Source organism: Vipera berus (assembly GCF_964194415.1).
Source record: "Vipera berus genome assembly, chromosome: Z".
NCBI classification, from domain to species: domain Eukaryota; kingdom Metazoa; phylum Chordata; class Lepidosauria; order Squamata; family Viperidae; genus Vipera; species Vipera berus.
Genome location: NC_138205.1, coordinates 42,663,880 through 42,680,511, shown reverse-complemented (window position 1 = coordinate 42,680,511; position 16,632 = coordinate 42,663,880). Strand labels below are relative to the sequence as shown.

General features: G+C 41.8%; 1 protein-coding gene across 4 annotated transcripts in view; it reads left to right on the top strand.

Annotated features, from left to right (window-relative positions):
* Window positions 1–16,462, top strand: part of LOC308678122 (KAT8 regulatory NSL complex subunit 1-like) — a 134,913-nt gene extending 118,451 nt beyond the window's left edge. For 2 of the 4 annotated variants that reach the window (XM_081344993.1, XM_081344991.1), the window contains 6 exons: window positions 1,673–1,717; window positions 2,694–2,815; window positions 5,664–5,721; window positions 12,431–12,543; window positions 15,275–15,521; window positions 15,915–16,462. In XM_081344993.1, the coding sequence (XP_081201119.1) occupies window positions 1,673–1,717; window positions 2,694–2,815; window positions 5,664–5,721; window positions 12,431–12,543; window positions 15,275–15,521; window positions 15,915–16,142 (813 nt within the window). In that variant the 3' untranslated portion in view covers window positions 16,143–16,462. The remainder of the gene's footprint in view (window positions 1–1,672; window positions 1,718–2,693; window positions 2,816–5,663; window positions 5,722–12,430; window positions 12,544–15,274; window positions 15,522–15,914) is intronic. The other 2 variants (XM_081344994.1, XM_081344992.1) reach the window with 1 other exon arrangement.
* The last annotated feature ends 170 nt before the right edge of the window (window positions 16,463–16,632 follow it).

Here is a 16,632-nt window from a genome sequence, read left to right as displayed (position 1 = left end):
TTATTATGTCATGATGGAACATAATCAGTCAACCAGTTCCATTCATAAGAGGGGGGTCCTACAATTAAAAGTAATAAGATAAATTAACCTAGTTGAATATTTTATTTTTTAGGCAGATGAGAGCAGAAAGAAAGAAGAAAAGTGTTCAGTAAAAACATACATATTGGAATGTTATAGCTCGAGGATGTTGGAAGTTGTGGGCCAGATTAAATTCTCTGGATGATTTTGGTCTGCACTTCCCATTAATCATACCAGTAGCTATGTTTTTATCAGTTATGATGGAATTTCATTTACATATTTTTGTGTCTTTCTGCACATAAAGCAATCACTACAGAGTCACTACAAAGTGACAAGGTTTTTTTAAAAATCATATTAAGCATTGTTAAAACCATTATTAAAGTAACGCAGTTCAGAAAAGGACTGAAGCGGAAAGAATGGGAACTGACTGTGGTTCTTCAGGGACCGTGCTCCAAAGCTTGGAAAGGAGGCCCTCTCAGGTATCTAGGAGATAAGACATCAGAAAGTGAAGGTATCTCCAAGAGAGCCTCTTCTACTGATTTATGATTTAACCAACCATTCCATCAGATAGTGAGGTCCTAAGCCATTCAGGATTTTAAAGATGAAAACCAAACCTAAAAATTGTAGTCCGTAAGATAGTACCAGTGGTTCAGGTTTTTCAAAATTTGCATAATACACTTCTGATATTGTTTACCAGTTAGCAATTTAGTTTTTGCACATTATAACAGTTGAAGCCTCCATACAGTCCTCAAGAGTAAAACTATATAGAAGACATTGCAGTATAAACAAGAAGTAGTTAATTATTTGTTAGATCTTGCCAGCTCAGATACAGTCTCTTCTGCATTAGATGTGATTGCTTGACCATATTCCTTATCACTTATGCCATCTGAAAATCCAGAGATAATTGGCGGTGTCAAGGAGCCCTTCCAAATGCTGGTCATCCTCTTTTACTTAGAATGTAATCCCATCCAGAATGATGAATAGTGTAAGGAAAAACTTATCATCACTGACTGCTTCTGCCACAGAGCCAGCATAGGACCAATATGGGAAAAGCTGAGTATAAATACCTAAATATGTTCATAAATAACTTTAATGTCACCAATTCAGACAAAGGGGAATAAAAGGGCCTTCCCTTCCATTTCCTTTTTGGCCTGTGTTATTATGATACTTACGGAATCTCACACACTTTGGTCTCCATATCAGTAACTTTATATGAGTTTGCAAGCAAGAACTGGATCCCAAAATTTGCATCTCTGTTCTGAGTAGCTCCTGCTGGTTCATACTTCATTGAACCCCTCAGGTACCTAAATAATACTAGGTCCATTAATGCAGGACAGGGGCCTTGTGCTAGCCAATCAGTGGCAAGATGTGTATGTGTGTAACAATCCTATTTTCCAACATTAACAGCTGAAGTGAGGCTGTTGGGTGTCTTTGTATCTGTGTAACAGTGCTCTTGACTAATTGCTTGTCTTAACTTATTATTAAAGTGCAGTTTTAACAGCAGTAGATGCATGTGCTTGGTTTTTATCCTCTTTATTCATACTGGGGGGAAAAGAGGACACTGAGACAATGGTAAATCGTAAGCAGTTTTTGTAAACGTTTATTGGTAGTATTGTCTGTGGTATATTTCATGTCTGGTTTCCTCTACTTCAAGGTTTCCCAAGTTGGCCACCATTTTAAAAGTTTGAAATGTAATAAGGTTAGTTTCAAATTTCCCCAGTAAGCTTTTTCCCCCTAAATGCCTCTTAGTAAGTTATAATCTTTCTTCTAAGCTTGTTGACACTAAAAAAGTTCCAAGTATATTCTGCATCAGGTATTTAAAACAGTAAAGAAGATAGCCTGATTATGAAATTTAGTGAAAAATGCAACAAAAATGAAGTGATGAATAACTATCTTAAATGAGTATCATAATTTGGTATAAATTGCTATGTCAACAGAGCAGAGGCTTGAGAATCTCCTTAAGATAGTATTTCCCGACTGTAGCAGCTTGAAGATGTGTGGGTTTCAATTCCTGGCTGGGAAATTCTGGGAGTTGGAATCCACACAACTTCAAGCTATCAAGATTGAGAAACGTTTCCTTAAGGAATGTGTGTAGAACCCTGTTCACTGTAAAACAGCCAAAAGAAAAAGTTAGATCTGCCACAATATGGCACCCACTGAGCCAGAGATGGTATTATCAAAGAAGTGTTCGTGAAGAGCATGGTAGAATTTTAGGCAAAAAATCAGCAGCCTCAAGCACTTGTTTTTAATTTTATATTGGTGGGGTTGCGTATGCAGAGTATGTATGAATGCTAGAACTAGCAACATACAAGGCGCATTTTAGCCAGTTTTAGGAAAATGGGCTGTCATTTTCCTAAGGCTTTCCAATGAATGAATATATGTTTTACAAACTGGTTACACTATACAAATGGGTAGTGTAGCTTTGCTTTAGTTCTAGTTACAAGGTTGCTTAACATGGAATTTACATCAGGATATCTTCTGTTTTCCATTAGTAGTTGGTTCCCTGGAATATTTAAGCAAATTAGAACTTATATAAATCCACTTCCATTGTATTTTAATCACTGGATTAATAGACCAGAACATTTGTCCTTTCTTTCTGCTATAGGTTAGTTTTCAAATTGTTCCCTCTTCATAACCCTTGCCTCATTTTCACTGTTTTTTGTATTGTTTTGCAGCAGCAGCCAAGAAGGAGAAGAGGGGAAAGCTCTTTTGATATTAACAACATTGTCATACCAATGTCTGTTGCTGCCACAACCAGGGTAGAAAAACTTCAGTACAAAGAAATTCTTACACCAAGGTGTGTTCGGAGGTTTAGTTATCATCTTAAACTTCTACAATCTTTTTGTTCATCCAAACCAGTTGAGTGACATAATATATATCTTTTTTTTCAGTCTCTGTAGAAAATTATTGGAAACTACTTGATAAGTGAGTTTTTACCCCCCGTGGATAGGGCTCGCAACTTGGGAGTCCTCCTAGATTCACAGCTTACTCTAGAAGATCATATAGTAGCCATGACTAGGGGGGCTTTCGCTCAGGTTCGCCTGGTGCGTCAGTTGCACACCTTTTGTGCAACTGACGCACCAGTTGCACAAATTCTACCATGCCTATCTGGACCGGGATGCCCTGTGTACGGTCACTCATGCGCTCGTGACCTCTCGTCTGGACTACTGCAATGCTCTTTACATGGGGCTTCCCTTGAAGACCACTCGGAGGCTCCAACTGGTACAGAATGCGGCCGCGAGAGTTGTCTTGGGAGTTTCCCGGTACTCCCATGTTACACCTTTGCTCCATGAGCTGCATTGGTTACCAGTTGTCTTCCGGGTGAGGTTCAAGGTCTTGGTGATGGTTTTTAAGTCCTTACATGGCATGGGTCCGGAATACCTCGGAGACCACCTGCTGCCGGCGTCGACTCCCCTCCGCCCTGTGCGTTCCCACAGAGAGGGCCTCCTCAGGGTGCCCCCGGTCAGAGAATGCCGGCTGGTGGCCCCCAGGGGGAGGGCCTTCTCTGTGGGCGCCCCGGCTTTATGGAACCAACTGCCGGTCGAGCTCCGGATGGCACCGGATCTCCGCTCCTTCCGGCGCGGGTTAAAGACCCATCTATTCGAACAAGCTGGCCTGGCCTGATGGGGGCATTCTAGGGTTTTTTAATGTTTTTTATACCTTGATTGTTTTAATTCGGGCAATAATTTAATCCTTTTTTAACTTTTGTATTTTCTATTTATATGCCCTGTTCCCTGAGTCCTTCGGGAGAAGGGCGGTATAAAAATTTAATAAACTTAAACTTAAAACTTAAATGTTCCACCGCATTAAAAGAACAAGCAATTAGAATCTTGCTTTTTCCATTCCACGGAACATCTGAATGAAGCTTGTAGGCCACCAGTGGTTTTAGACTACAGAAAACCTCTCATAAATATAAGGATCCATGTATGCGTGAACCTCTTAGCTCCAATATATTGCTGATCTATATTTTTCAACTGCTAGTATGCCCAATGTAAAGGATACTTGAAACAAGTTAAATAGCACCGAGAAAACTACCATCGCTCTCTCAATAGTCTAGAAACAGAACAATTCTCTTAAAATCAGGTTAAACATTTTGTTAAATTACAGAACAGGGGTCGAATCAAATTTGAGAGGGTCAAGGATTTCCCAGGAAAGGGAAATGTAGTTAGTATGTTTCTTACATTGGCCTCCTTACAAAATTTTGTTTTTCCATCACAGAAGCCATATTTCTACCGAAAGTAAAATTGCATGAGATGTACTAGTTTGATCTAAAATATGTTATTTATTGTAGATTTTAAAGTATTATATTATAGTATTATAGATGGAAATGAGAAATGCTGTGGCCTTGATGGAATTTTTTTGTTACATGCAGTCTTTGACGTATGACTGTAATTGAACCCACAATTTTGACTGTATGACAATTGTAAAGTGGGTCACATGACCAGACCCGTTTTTGCTATTCCCCCCCCCCCCCAAGTGGTTCTAAAGTGTTTGCCACCATCATTAAGTACAGTGAACCCATTTTTTGCTGTGGGCAGGTTTTTTTTCCTGTACTGTAGACCAGAAGTAAAATACATGTTTCCAGCAAAAGCATTATAAATCACAGTCATGTGACTGTAGGGCCATGGTTCTGTACTTTTCTAGGAAAGATCATAGCTCATGCTTTTAATTTAAAAGAATCCAATGCTTCTGCCATCAATTTAAATGATCTCTACTGTTTGGTTAGAAATTAGAAGAAAAATATCAGCTGAATTCTGGAACAAGGGTGTGATAATCATGGAAAGCGAATGTGAAATATTTCCCACTCCTCCATTTTTTGTGTTTTTTTCATGCTGTCATGGCAACAGTAGTCTCTTTTAGTGGCTCTATAATGTTACATAGTGGAGATGAGTAGCTAGCTATCTCTGGCTCTATCCCTTGGATCTGTTTCATCATCCTCACCCATCCACTCCACCAGTGTGCCTTTAGAAGCGAAACAGTTCCAGTTGATCCTTGCAAAAGCAATATATGTTTATTATTATTATTGCAATTAATAGAATATGTTATATAGAGACTAGAAACAGGTATTTTCCCTCAATAATGCTCACAAAGTCTCCAAATAAAGTGATTTTTTTTTAAAAAAAAAGCAAATCTCACAAGAGATTTTGCAATGGGTGATTGGAGTCGCAGCCTAGTACATACAGAGACTAGAAGGCATGAGTTGGTGTCAGCTGGTTTGTCTGATTTGAAATTATGCCACTGCATGTTAAAAGGACAGTTTGAGATGTGACTGCTAAGAATATTTGTGAGATCTATAACAGATGCTTGAAGCTTATTTGCTTTACCTGGAGTGGGGAAAGAGTTAGAAAGGTGTGCTTGAAAATCAAGGGCAATTTTTGTGATAGGTTTAGAAGGGACAATAGTCTGAAATGCCATCATAAGAGTAGGGCTCTACCATAGCTCTGACTTTCTCAAGAAAGGTTTAAGCTCAATCTTCAGCTTAAGTTGAGTTCTTAAGTTGTTTTGATCGTCAGTGAAAATCTCTCCATAAGTTCCATGGAGGAAGAGCCAAAGGCAAAAGTAGCAGAATTCCTTTTGCTGTTGTATCCAGGTGACAATGAGTTTGCTTACCCTACTGACTCTTCTTTTTTGACCAATTGTTGCAGCTGGCGTGTTGTGGATGTTGGTGCTATGAAGGTGAATCCAGATGAAGACAGTGAAGAGGTAATTGTAATGGCTTTTCTTTGGTTGTCTGTGCTTAATTTCCATGTGTGGGGGTCTGTGCAGATTCTAATGCTATATATATATTGGCATATGTTGACTTCCGTGTGTGTGTGTGTGTGTGTGTGTATGGAAGGAGATGGCAAAACCTAGCACATGAGTGATTCCATTCTAAAATGACCATGTGATCAACATATGTTGACTTTTTCCAAGGAAGAACTCTTTGAAGTGGTCCAAAGCCATTCCTTGGTCATCTTGAGTTGCTACTAAACACAAATGGAAGTATCTGCCCACAGAGCACTTTTTGAGGGCAAAATAGAATTAAAATTCAAAGTGAGTGCTGTTACTGCTAAGAAACTAAAATTGGAGTACCAATTGATTTCTCTAGTCATAGACTTCCCCACCCTAGCAAGCACTAATTGTGTTGAACTGCCATTCCCAGCCAGTATTACTAATTGTGCCTAAATATCCTTGGAAGGTGCTAGCTCAGGCTGGGGAAGATTGTCTTGTGAAAGTTGTTATCTATCTGATTAACTGAAGGCTACCCAATTCCCTCTGGGAGACTTACACTATTTTTTAAAAAAAGTAAGCAAAAAGAGGTACATGTCTAGTCACACATTATAAATATTCCGCAACTATTTGATTGGGGTCAACAGTCACCTTATTCCAAAGCTTGGGAAAAGATCTCTGTTTTTAAGACTTTCTAATGGGATGCTGTGCCAGACAGGAACCGTGTCAGAGAAGTCATATTTCCTGGGTTTTTCTGGTTAGCATTATATCCGTATCAGTTCTGCCTGATATTACTGGATACGCAGCTGTCATGGAGAGGCAGTCCTTCAAATAAACTAGCCTTATGTCAATAAAAGCTTTACTGATAGACCTTGAGTAATGACTATTCACTCAGCAACTGTTTGAAGTTAACAGGGGCACTGAACAAATCAACTTACACCCAGTCTCTGAAGTTATGACTGTTGCAATGGCCCATTAGTTATATCAGACATGTCAAACACAAGGCCCGGGGGCCGGATGCGGCCCACGAAGTGGTTTCATGCGGCCCGCGAAGCCATCCTGGAAACAGTGAGGGAACGGCCCCCACTGCCTTGGCCCTGGCCCAGAGTCCCTCCTTCTGCCACAGACCCTCAGATCTGTCCCACTCCTGCCCAGGCCCCCATAGGCACCCTTGATGCGAACCATGTAGAGCTGGCCACGCCCACCCAGTAGGCCATACGCACTCTAGCCATGCCCACCCAGTAGGCCACGCCCACCCGGCCCCCTGAGGGCAACTGCAATGCTGATGCGGCCCTCAATGAAATTGAGTTTGACACCCCTGAGTTATACAGTATGGTGAAAATGTGGTTGTTGTTGCAGGGGCCCTTCAACTCTCCCCTGCCTATTCCCCCTTTCAAATCTCTGTCCTTTTGGCAGCCTGGCATTCCTCAGCAGGAGTGCAGGGGGTAGAGGCCTAGGGTCCAGCACTTTTGACCAGTTGCCCCCAGGCTGCAATTTTAGTCCCAGCACCACTGAGAAAGGTTGCCTCAAACCTCCCAAGTGCTACAATGCAAAATAGCCAGCCTGCAATCTGCAGGCCCTGCTGTGCCCAGTTGAGCTTAGCTGTCTTCCATTGCTGACCAGATGTGCCCAGCCTTGCTCCATATTAGGCTACTGCTGGCTGTTCCAGTCCTTTTTGCTGAGGCCACTGGTATTGTTCTCAGATCAGTATGTCCCATTCTCACAATCCTTCAGAAGGCCTCTGAAGCTTTCTCAAAGCATTGCAAAGCAGAGTGCATTACTGGTAGTCTTTGACGTAAGAACAGTTTGTTTAGTGACCTTTCAAAGTTGCAACGGCATTGAAAAAAGGGACTGTTTTTCATAGTTACGACCTTTGCAGCATGATCACGTGATCAAAATTCACATGTTTGGCAACTGGTTCATATTTATGACGGTTGGCATGTCTCAAGGTCATCTGATCACCTTTTGCGACCTTCTGACAAGGAAACGTCAGTGGGGGAAGCCAGATTCATTTAACAACCGTGTTACTAACTTAATAACTGCAGTGGCTCATTCAACAATTGTGGCAAGGAAGGTTGTCAAATGGGGCAAAAACTCATTTAACAAATGTCTCACTTAACAGCAGAAATTTTGTTGCTGTAAGTTGAGGATTACCTGTATTAGAACAGCACAAACAGCCTTGGGGGGAAAAAAGGCCTGGAATGGCCAACAGCTGCATCACATAGAGCCAGATCACATTCTGCCTCCTCTACAGCAGGAGGAGATGAATTAAGGTCATTCGGGTGGCTGGCGGTGGCAGAAAACCTGAGGCATCACTCTGTGACTGTGCTGTGGCTGAAGTTCAGGCCTGGGAGTAGTTGAAGTCATTGGGTCTCTCTTTAAGCCCTTTTGCTGCTGTTGAGTGCCTAACAGTGGTGAGATTCAGTGAGCGACAATGTGGTCGTCTGATGTTTTGCCTAACGACCACATTGCTTAACTCTCCGAGTTACCAGGAATAGATAATAACCAGTGCCTTGACGTGCTTGGAAGCTCACTGACAACCAGTGCAACTCTCAGAGGAGGGATTTTCCCAGTTAGTAATGCACTGGTCGGCAGTTTGGCGGGTCGAATCCCGAGTGCTGCGTAGCAGAGTGAGCGCCTGTTACTTGTCCCAGCTTCTGCCAACCTAGCAGTTCGAAAGCATGTAAAAATGCAAGTAGAAAAATAGGGACCACTCCGGTGGGAAGGTAACAGCGTTCCATGCGCCTTTGGCGTCTAGTCATGCCGGCCACATGACCACGGAGACGTCCTCAGACAAGCGCTGGCTCTTCGGCTTTGAAACAGAGATGAGCACCGGCCCCTAGAGTCGGAAACGACTAGCACGCATGTGCGGGGGAACCTTTACCTTTACTTTAATGCACTGGAGAGATTCATTTAGTGATGACCATTTCTGTGGTATCTGGCAAGCCATTGGATATATACAGCTTGCCACTACTGTATTTAATAGCCAAACAAAAGTCCAAGTGCGATTTCATGTCAGTTTTCTTAGAAAGGCCACATCAAAGATCATCTTGAATTCCCAGTATCTGAGGCAACATTCCTAATACCCAGGTTTCCTGGCATCCAGCAAATAATGCTTGACAATAGGGAGGGAAGGGCAGGGAGACCCTTGGATTTTTATTTATTTATTTAGCTTGGAGAAAGTGGTTTAGTTCTTGAAAAGTACTACCAGGAGAGAGTTGTGTGGGCTGAAGCATGCAGCCAGGCATACTATAAGTTGCAAAAGCAGGATTGTGGCATCAGCATAATTCTGTGTTTGCTTATGTTAGCTGTCTCTCCACTAAGGCCAGGGTTGAGAGAGAGGAGTAACTTTCAAAGGAAAAGGCAACAAGCTGTTACTTGTTATGCATTAACAAGAATAAAAGAGCTGTCTAATTAATGCTACATTTCACCATGCTTTTAAATGAAAATCTCATTCTTTGCTACATCCTGTTTTATAGGTATTAGTGGGTTCCTAGGCAACACCTAAACTAGCTCTCAGTAACTATCGCAAGGTGGGAGGCAGCCTCACACTCGGAAGGGGAAATCTTTTTTATTGAGAGTACAGCCCAGCAGCATTTTTATATTCTCCAGGCTGATGGGTCAGTGACGCTAGAAGCCATTAGTTTTGTTTATACAAACCCAAACAAGATGAGATCACTATATATCAATGGTTCCTTACTTGTGCTAAGCAGTGAAGAGATCTGTTTTCTTTTTTCCTTGCCCAACCCCTCGTCACAGGCAATTTTTCTACTCCAATTAATGAGCAAACTTATGAAATTGCTGCATCAGTTAACTCCCGGAAGGATTTTTCAGCCTGCTACTGAGCTGTATCTAAGTGGCTAAATGAGGAAGATTGACAGACCCAAGTTTTGGAACCTTAGTATGTTGTAAGGCTAGGTTAGCATTGCCCATTGGAGATTCCTGCTTATTATATTAAAGAGCAATGACCCTCCATGTTCCAGCAAATTGAAATCATATGAGGAAGACTATTCTTAAGAGTTGGTTTGTGATCTGCTCTTCTGATTCTGGGAAAAGTTCTGCTCTAGATCAAGATGGCATGAAAGTAATCAGAGCATTTTCATGTGAAAGTTCTGTTCTCCTCTTCCACAGAAGAGTTTGTAATGTGCCTTGATATCAGGAAGCTGATTCAGTTGTCTTTTTGCACTATTACATAATTTTAATGGGTCTTTTCTGTTGAATCCTGGTCCAACATTTCTTAGAGAAGATGTAGACATTTTGTGGCCTCCCGGCCACATCAGTTCTTTGGCTGTCCCCGTGCGGGCCATGTGAGGCAATTGGAAATTAGAAATCAAATGTAGATAAGCATGCTGCAGAGGACAGAAGAAGCCAAGTTGGGTCCAGCTCTGCACAGTTGCTGTGTGCTCCTTCAGTCAGCTGTTGGCCGCAGGAGGATGAGGGGAGAAAGTGCTTTTCTACTTCTGTACAACACTCACCCCTGATGTGCAGCAGCCTGAGGATTGAGATGGGTTTTATTTATTTATTTATTTATTTAGTTATATTTATATACCGCCCTATTTCCTGAGGACTCAGGGCGGTTTACAGGGAATTAAAAATCCAAAATACAAAAATTAAGAACCAAATTAAAAAATATTAAATTGACCCTGTAGTCGATTAAAAAGAACCCCAAATTAAAATTTCTCCTCAGTCTGGGCCCGAGAGCTCGAAGAGCCAGGTCTTCAGGCCCCGGCGGAATGATCGGAGGTCGGGAGCAGTCCTCAGCTCCACCGGCAGCTGGTTCCAGAGGGCAGGCGCCCCCACTGAGAAGGCCCTATCCCTGGGTGTCACCCGCCGGCAATCTCTTACCGGCGGGACCCTGAGCAGACCCTCCCTGTGGGAGCGCACTGGGCGAAGGGCGTTTGATGACGGCAGCAGGTGTTCCCTGTTTTGAGGACATCAAATCAGGTTACATTGGTTCGGCCCTCCACAACAGTTCATTTTTCATGTGGCCCCTTGAGAAGATTAATTACCCACCCCTGACTTAAAATAGAATTGGAATTTGGAGAACTAGTTTGGTATAAGGCAGAAGTCCCAGTCCGGTGTGGGAGGGGGGGGCTTGCAAGTGGCAGGAACACACAGCTCCATTTATCTGGGTGGCGGGTGCGCATGCATGCCCCCTACTCTCATGAATGGAGCTTCGTGCCTGAGCACAAGCTCCTTCTACTCATGCAAGTGACATTTTCTAGTGAAAGAGCCCACTGCTTGTGTGAGTGGAGCTTTGCACTTTCATGTGCTTTCCCTCCACTCAAGTGGGTGAAGCTTCATGGAAGTTGGGGACCCCCAGGTTAAAGCATCAGGGTAGAAACCAGAAGACTCTGGGTTCTACTTCTGTCTTAGGTATGGTTCCAGCTAGGTGATCTTGAGCCAGTCACTTTCTCTCAGCCCTAGGAAGGAGGCAATGACAAACCACTTTTCAAAAACCTTGCAAAGACTTGTCCGGGCAGTCTCCAAAAATCAGACAAGATTGAATGGAAGAAAAACAAAATTGGAATTCAGACTACAACTGAAGTAGCCACTCTTAAAATAATAGTTTTTTCCTAGAAAAAGGTGATTCGTTGATTGTATGATAATAGGAGGAGGAGGATGACAACAGCGATGACAAAGTTGTCCATGCATTGGATTTTACCATTTTTCTTTGACAGTTCATGTTAATATGCCATCGGATGCTTAGTTTTATCCACATCTTAAGAAATTAAATCTTCCTCAGGAAATTATACTGATTATCAGCCATACTGGCTATCACTGAGATCTGCGGGGGTTAAAAGTCCATATAGGTTAATGGTGCCACATTGGTGAAGACTACTCTATTTCATGGAAATATATTTGAGTCAGAAATGTATAAAATACCTTCTCCTTGAGTACTCTTAGGTGTTTTTAATTTTAGCCAGATTGAGTTTTCAACATTCTCCTCTGCTAGTAGAGAATTGAAGTCTAAAATCTGAATTTAGTTATCCTATCCTACCTCAAAGGACTATATTTGTAGAAGAAACTTGATAGGTTATTCATAAGGGATATACACTGAAACGCTTCCTTTAAAGACTTCCAAATTCCAAAAACATGCTTCAAAGTATATGGGAGCACAAAAGTGGCTCCTGTTTCCAGCTCTTTAAAATAGCATCGTCATTTTCTGTGATCACAAAGTTGCTTGGAGGAAGTTGCAGACAGATGTCTCTGCATGCTTCAAAACATCCCCATTAGGTTGAATCTAAAGGATTACACAGCCCTGAAAAAATGTTTTGGAGTTGTAACCTCTCTTTGCCAAGTAAAAGCAGGATTGCAACTTCATCTGTGTAATATACAGAATCTGACCTAAAGACCGTCCATTCAACAACCGTTCAAAATTATGATGGGTGCTGAATGAAAGAACATATCAACCCCTCCCAAAGGAGTCTTTTTGCCCTGTATTTCATTAATTTCTCAGAAAAGAAAATAAAGTTTATGGCTAGATAATGATGCCTTTCAAGTTTCTTAAATGTAGAGGTGGATAACTGGATAATTCAGAAACTTACAGTTACCTATATTAGGAAGTGAATAAGGCAGGCCTGTGATGAAAAAATAGCTACTGTTCTTGGAGAGCTGTCTGGCCTCTAATGGAGTGAGTCAGTAGGACAAGTTGGCAAACTTCAGTCCTATTCTGACCCTAACCTTCTCATGACTTTTTCAGATAGAGGATATGTCTGATGCAGCCTTTGCCACTCTCCATGCTAAGTGTGAGGAAATGGAGCGAGCCAGGTGGTTGTGGAGCACAAGTTTACCACCACAACGGCGAGGTAGCAGGTAAGACTGGCTGCTGCTTCAGAAGCAGAGTGCTTATCAACCTAAAATATTCAGTAGTAAGCACCTGCTGTTAACTTTTCAGCAGCATTGTAGTAAATACCATATCCCTTTGAGTTCTAAACTGATCCAAAGCTCATTTGGGTATGAATAATGGGAAGTTGCAGACAAACATTTCCTGGTGCTAAAGTTTTTTGCACTGGTGAGAATACCTCCTTCAGTAAATAAATTTGATTGCAGTTGTATGAGTGCTACTGGGATATTATTTTCCAGGAAGAGTTCAGAAGCTTTACAGTCTTATATGATTTGGTAATCACATCTGCTACAAAGTATAATAGGATCAATCCCTGTTCCAAGAACTTTAGAGCCTGAACTTCAAGAAGTAGGAGCAGCAGGGGGGGAAAATGAAAGTTGGGATAGAGAAAAGATGTCTCAGCTATTGTTTCATGTGTGAAGGTGCTTAACAGTTTGTGCCTTTTGAATTTTCAATATTTCTGCATAGATATGATCTAAAACAAGATGTATTCTCCATGGAACATTGTCCATGGGGTCGCGATGGGTTGGACACGACTTCGCAGCTAACAACAACATTCTTTATACAAGTCCTAAAATTAGATAAAGAGAACCCAATGAAACAAATGAATCAAAAACAGTGTATCTGTTAATTCATTTATCAGGGGAAATAATCTAAAACCACATATTTGTATTTGGCAGAAATATGTGAATCTCTAGAATTATCAGTTTAAAGGAGAAATTGGGGTTGTATTTCAATAAGTGAGGAACAGTGTGATGGTTCAGCGGTTAAGACGTTAGTGCAGCGCAGGTTCAACACCCAAGCGCCATGTGACAGGGCAAGCTCCCACCCATACCCAAGATCCTGCCAACCTAGCAGTTTGAAAGCAGGCAGCTGCGAGTAGATAAATAGGTACCACTTCAGTGGGAAGGTAACAGTGTTCTGTTACTTAATGCTGGCCACATGATCACAGAAATGTCTTCTGGCAATGCTGACTCGGAGATGAGCACCCCTCCCCCTTCTTCGGCAACAACGAGCAGAGTAAAATCCACAAGGACTCTTTTACCTTTTCATTTCAATCAATGAGATGACAATCAGATCTGAGTGTGAGCGATCCTGCTTTATTTAAGGAGCACAATTATGGTATTCACTATCAAAGTCTGATCTTCTCAGTAGGTGCCTGACTGTTTTTATGGCTCAAAGGAAGATTTCTGAGGACCTCTGGAAAACAGTTTTAGATACTCACTAGACTAGAAGAGGTTGTCATACTATTTTCAGAGAGTTTGGACTTCACCAGTTCAATGTCAAGCGGATGGTTTTGAATTGCTTCATTTTGTGTATTATTGTTAGTTTCTCCAGATTGATTGGCCAACCCAGACCACAATAAGAGCAAACAACCCCAGAGTAGTGTCTTAAGAAATTAAGGGCCGATCTTTCATAGTTGAATGTCAGTATTTGAGCCAGTACTCTTCCCCCCACCCAAAAAAAGATGCTCATGTATAGTTCACGAAATACCATCTGGATGAGCCTGAAGGGTGTTAGAAGAATGTTCTGTGGACAGATGAAATGAAAACTATATTTCTTTTGACTGGAATAAAAAGTGTTATGTTTAGTAAAAGGCAAATCCTGCCTTCCTGTATGAGAATATTTCCCATCTTTGAAACATGGCAGATCATGGTTTGGGCTTGCTTTGCTCTTTTTTGGATCAGGACACTTTGTCATTGTTGAAGGAACTGTTCTGAATTAAACCAGCAAATTTTGTAGAAAAACACCAGGCTGTCATCTGTGCACTAAAGCTCAACTGCTTCATGAGCAGGAGGGCGATGACTCAGAACATGTTGCATGACTGAAGAATGGCTAGAACAGAAGCAAGTTAATGTTTTGGAATTGCCAAGTCTGAGCCCTGATCTTGATCCTATAGAAATGTTGTTGAAGGTCTTGAAGCAGACAATTCATGTGAGGAAGCCCACCAATGTCCCTGGGTTGAAGCTGTTCTGTAGAGAAAAATGGGCTAAAATTTCTCCAGGCTGATTGCAGACTGATCAGTAGTTAATGGAAATATTTAGTTGAAGTGACTGCTGCCCATGGGAGGCACACCAATTATTGAAAGCAAAACTTTTCATACTTGCACATACATACTCTAATATGTAGCTTTGGATCATTTTCATAAATAAAATGTCTTTGATTCATTTAATTGGGTTCTCTTTAGTTTTAGAATGTGTGGAGAACAGGTCAGGTTCTAGGTCATATTTATACAGACATACTGAACGTTCAAAAGGGTTCATAAACTTTAAAAGCACCGCTGTAATTGAGTTCTTGAAATAGTAAAAGGGTTCATGTCAAAAGCTTTTGGAAGAAGGACAGATTCAGAAAGTGGGGAAAGACATGAGAGAGAGAGAAGCCTTTTCAGAAAGAAGGGGGCCTTGTGTGAAAAGAGAATGACCATCATGGGCAGAGATGTATCCAAGAGAGGAGGGAAATGATAAGGATTATGCCAGGATTCTTTAGAATAGAGGACTTTTCATTGGCACGTAACTGTTCATTTTTCTGCTTTCATTTACTTGGCTAGTAACTATTTACTTTCCTGGTTTCATTTACTATTTCTACACTTCACTTATGACTTATCTGGATTAAGATGCGAGAATGTAATAGGATACTGAAGAAAAATTGTACGAGTTAATAATTGCCATACTTATATATTGGTATTTATTTTAATTTCAGGTCATACAGGTCTACAGATGGGTGGACAACCCCACAGTTGGGGAATCCATCTACCCCACAGCCAGCCTCACCTGATGTTGGCAACTGCTGTCTGCATTCTGATTTCTCCTATCTACACTCTCCACGCAGCCCCATCAGTCCTGACCTGTTCTCTGGGCCTCATACCCCTTTGTCCCGAGAATCTATGTGGCATCTATCAACAGAGGACACGCATTGTTCCACACCGGACTCTGGCCTTGATGAGCAAGTGAGTGAATGAATCCCTTCTGGCATTTAATGAAACAACCCATGTCTTTGTTAGCCTTCTGAGGATCGCTCCTGTAAATTTGACTTTATTTGCCTATAAAGATTGAAAGCATTCTTGGTTTAGTTATTTCTGTGCTCCCCTCTGCCCCCAGATTTAGGGGATACCAGCTGCATACAGACTGAAAATTGCTTTTAGTTGAAGTTCTGTTCGGAAAGGACATTTCTGGTTTCTAGATTGGGTCTGTTTCCATTAGTCTTGATTGTTAACACTCCGCAGCAGTGTGCTTCATTGCTGTAGCTGCTCAATGTCTTTCATTCCAAGGGCTTCCAGATAAGATGCAATGGGTCATGGAGGCAATGAAGCTACCAACTGTTCTGCCTTTTTTCCCCCCAGACTATACACCCCTGGGAACGCCGTACTTTCCCACTATCCTACAATCCCAAGATGGAGTGTGAGGAACAGACAGACCCACAGGACCGGTCATCACGTTGCACGCGCCGCACATCTGGCAGCAAGCCCTCCCGAGAACCAGACACGGCCTCCATCTCACCTTCCCTTGCTTGCTGCAAGAGCCGGAATTCGGGGGCCACAGCCACAGTTCAGCGGCCGGCCCACAGATAAAGAGAGGGACAGAAAAATGGAGCAAAAAGAAAAAAAAATCCACCAAATTAACTCTTGGCATTAAAAGTTTCTGAAATCTGCGTTTGATATTCAAACATTCTGCCGGGAATTTTCACAGTTTTTAGTGAATTTAAGGAGTTTAGAAACTGTTTTCTTTCTTTCCTTCCTTTCGCCCCCCCCCCCCCACTTTCTTTCCATGTTTCTTTGTCTCAAACACACCTTATCCAGTGCTGTGGTCTGATGAGGAGAGCAAACCTGCCACTCCCTCCCTGATTGCAGAATACGCTCCTCAGAAAGGAGAGTGAAGCAGGCTGGTTGACCCTGGAAAATTAGTTCACTGGTGAAAGGATACTTTTCATTTGTTTTCTTTCTTTTACTGTTTAGTGTCTTGTTTTCCTCACCTGCCAACATCATGGTCCCTCCCTCACCCTTAAAAGTTTAGTGAAGTGAAATTAGTGATAACAAGTGATGTTTCCTGAAGGAGAACTTC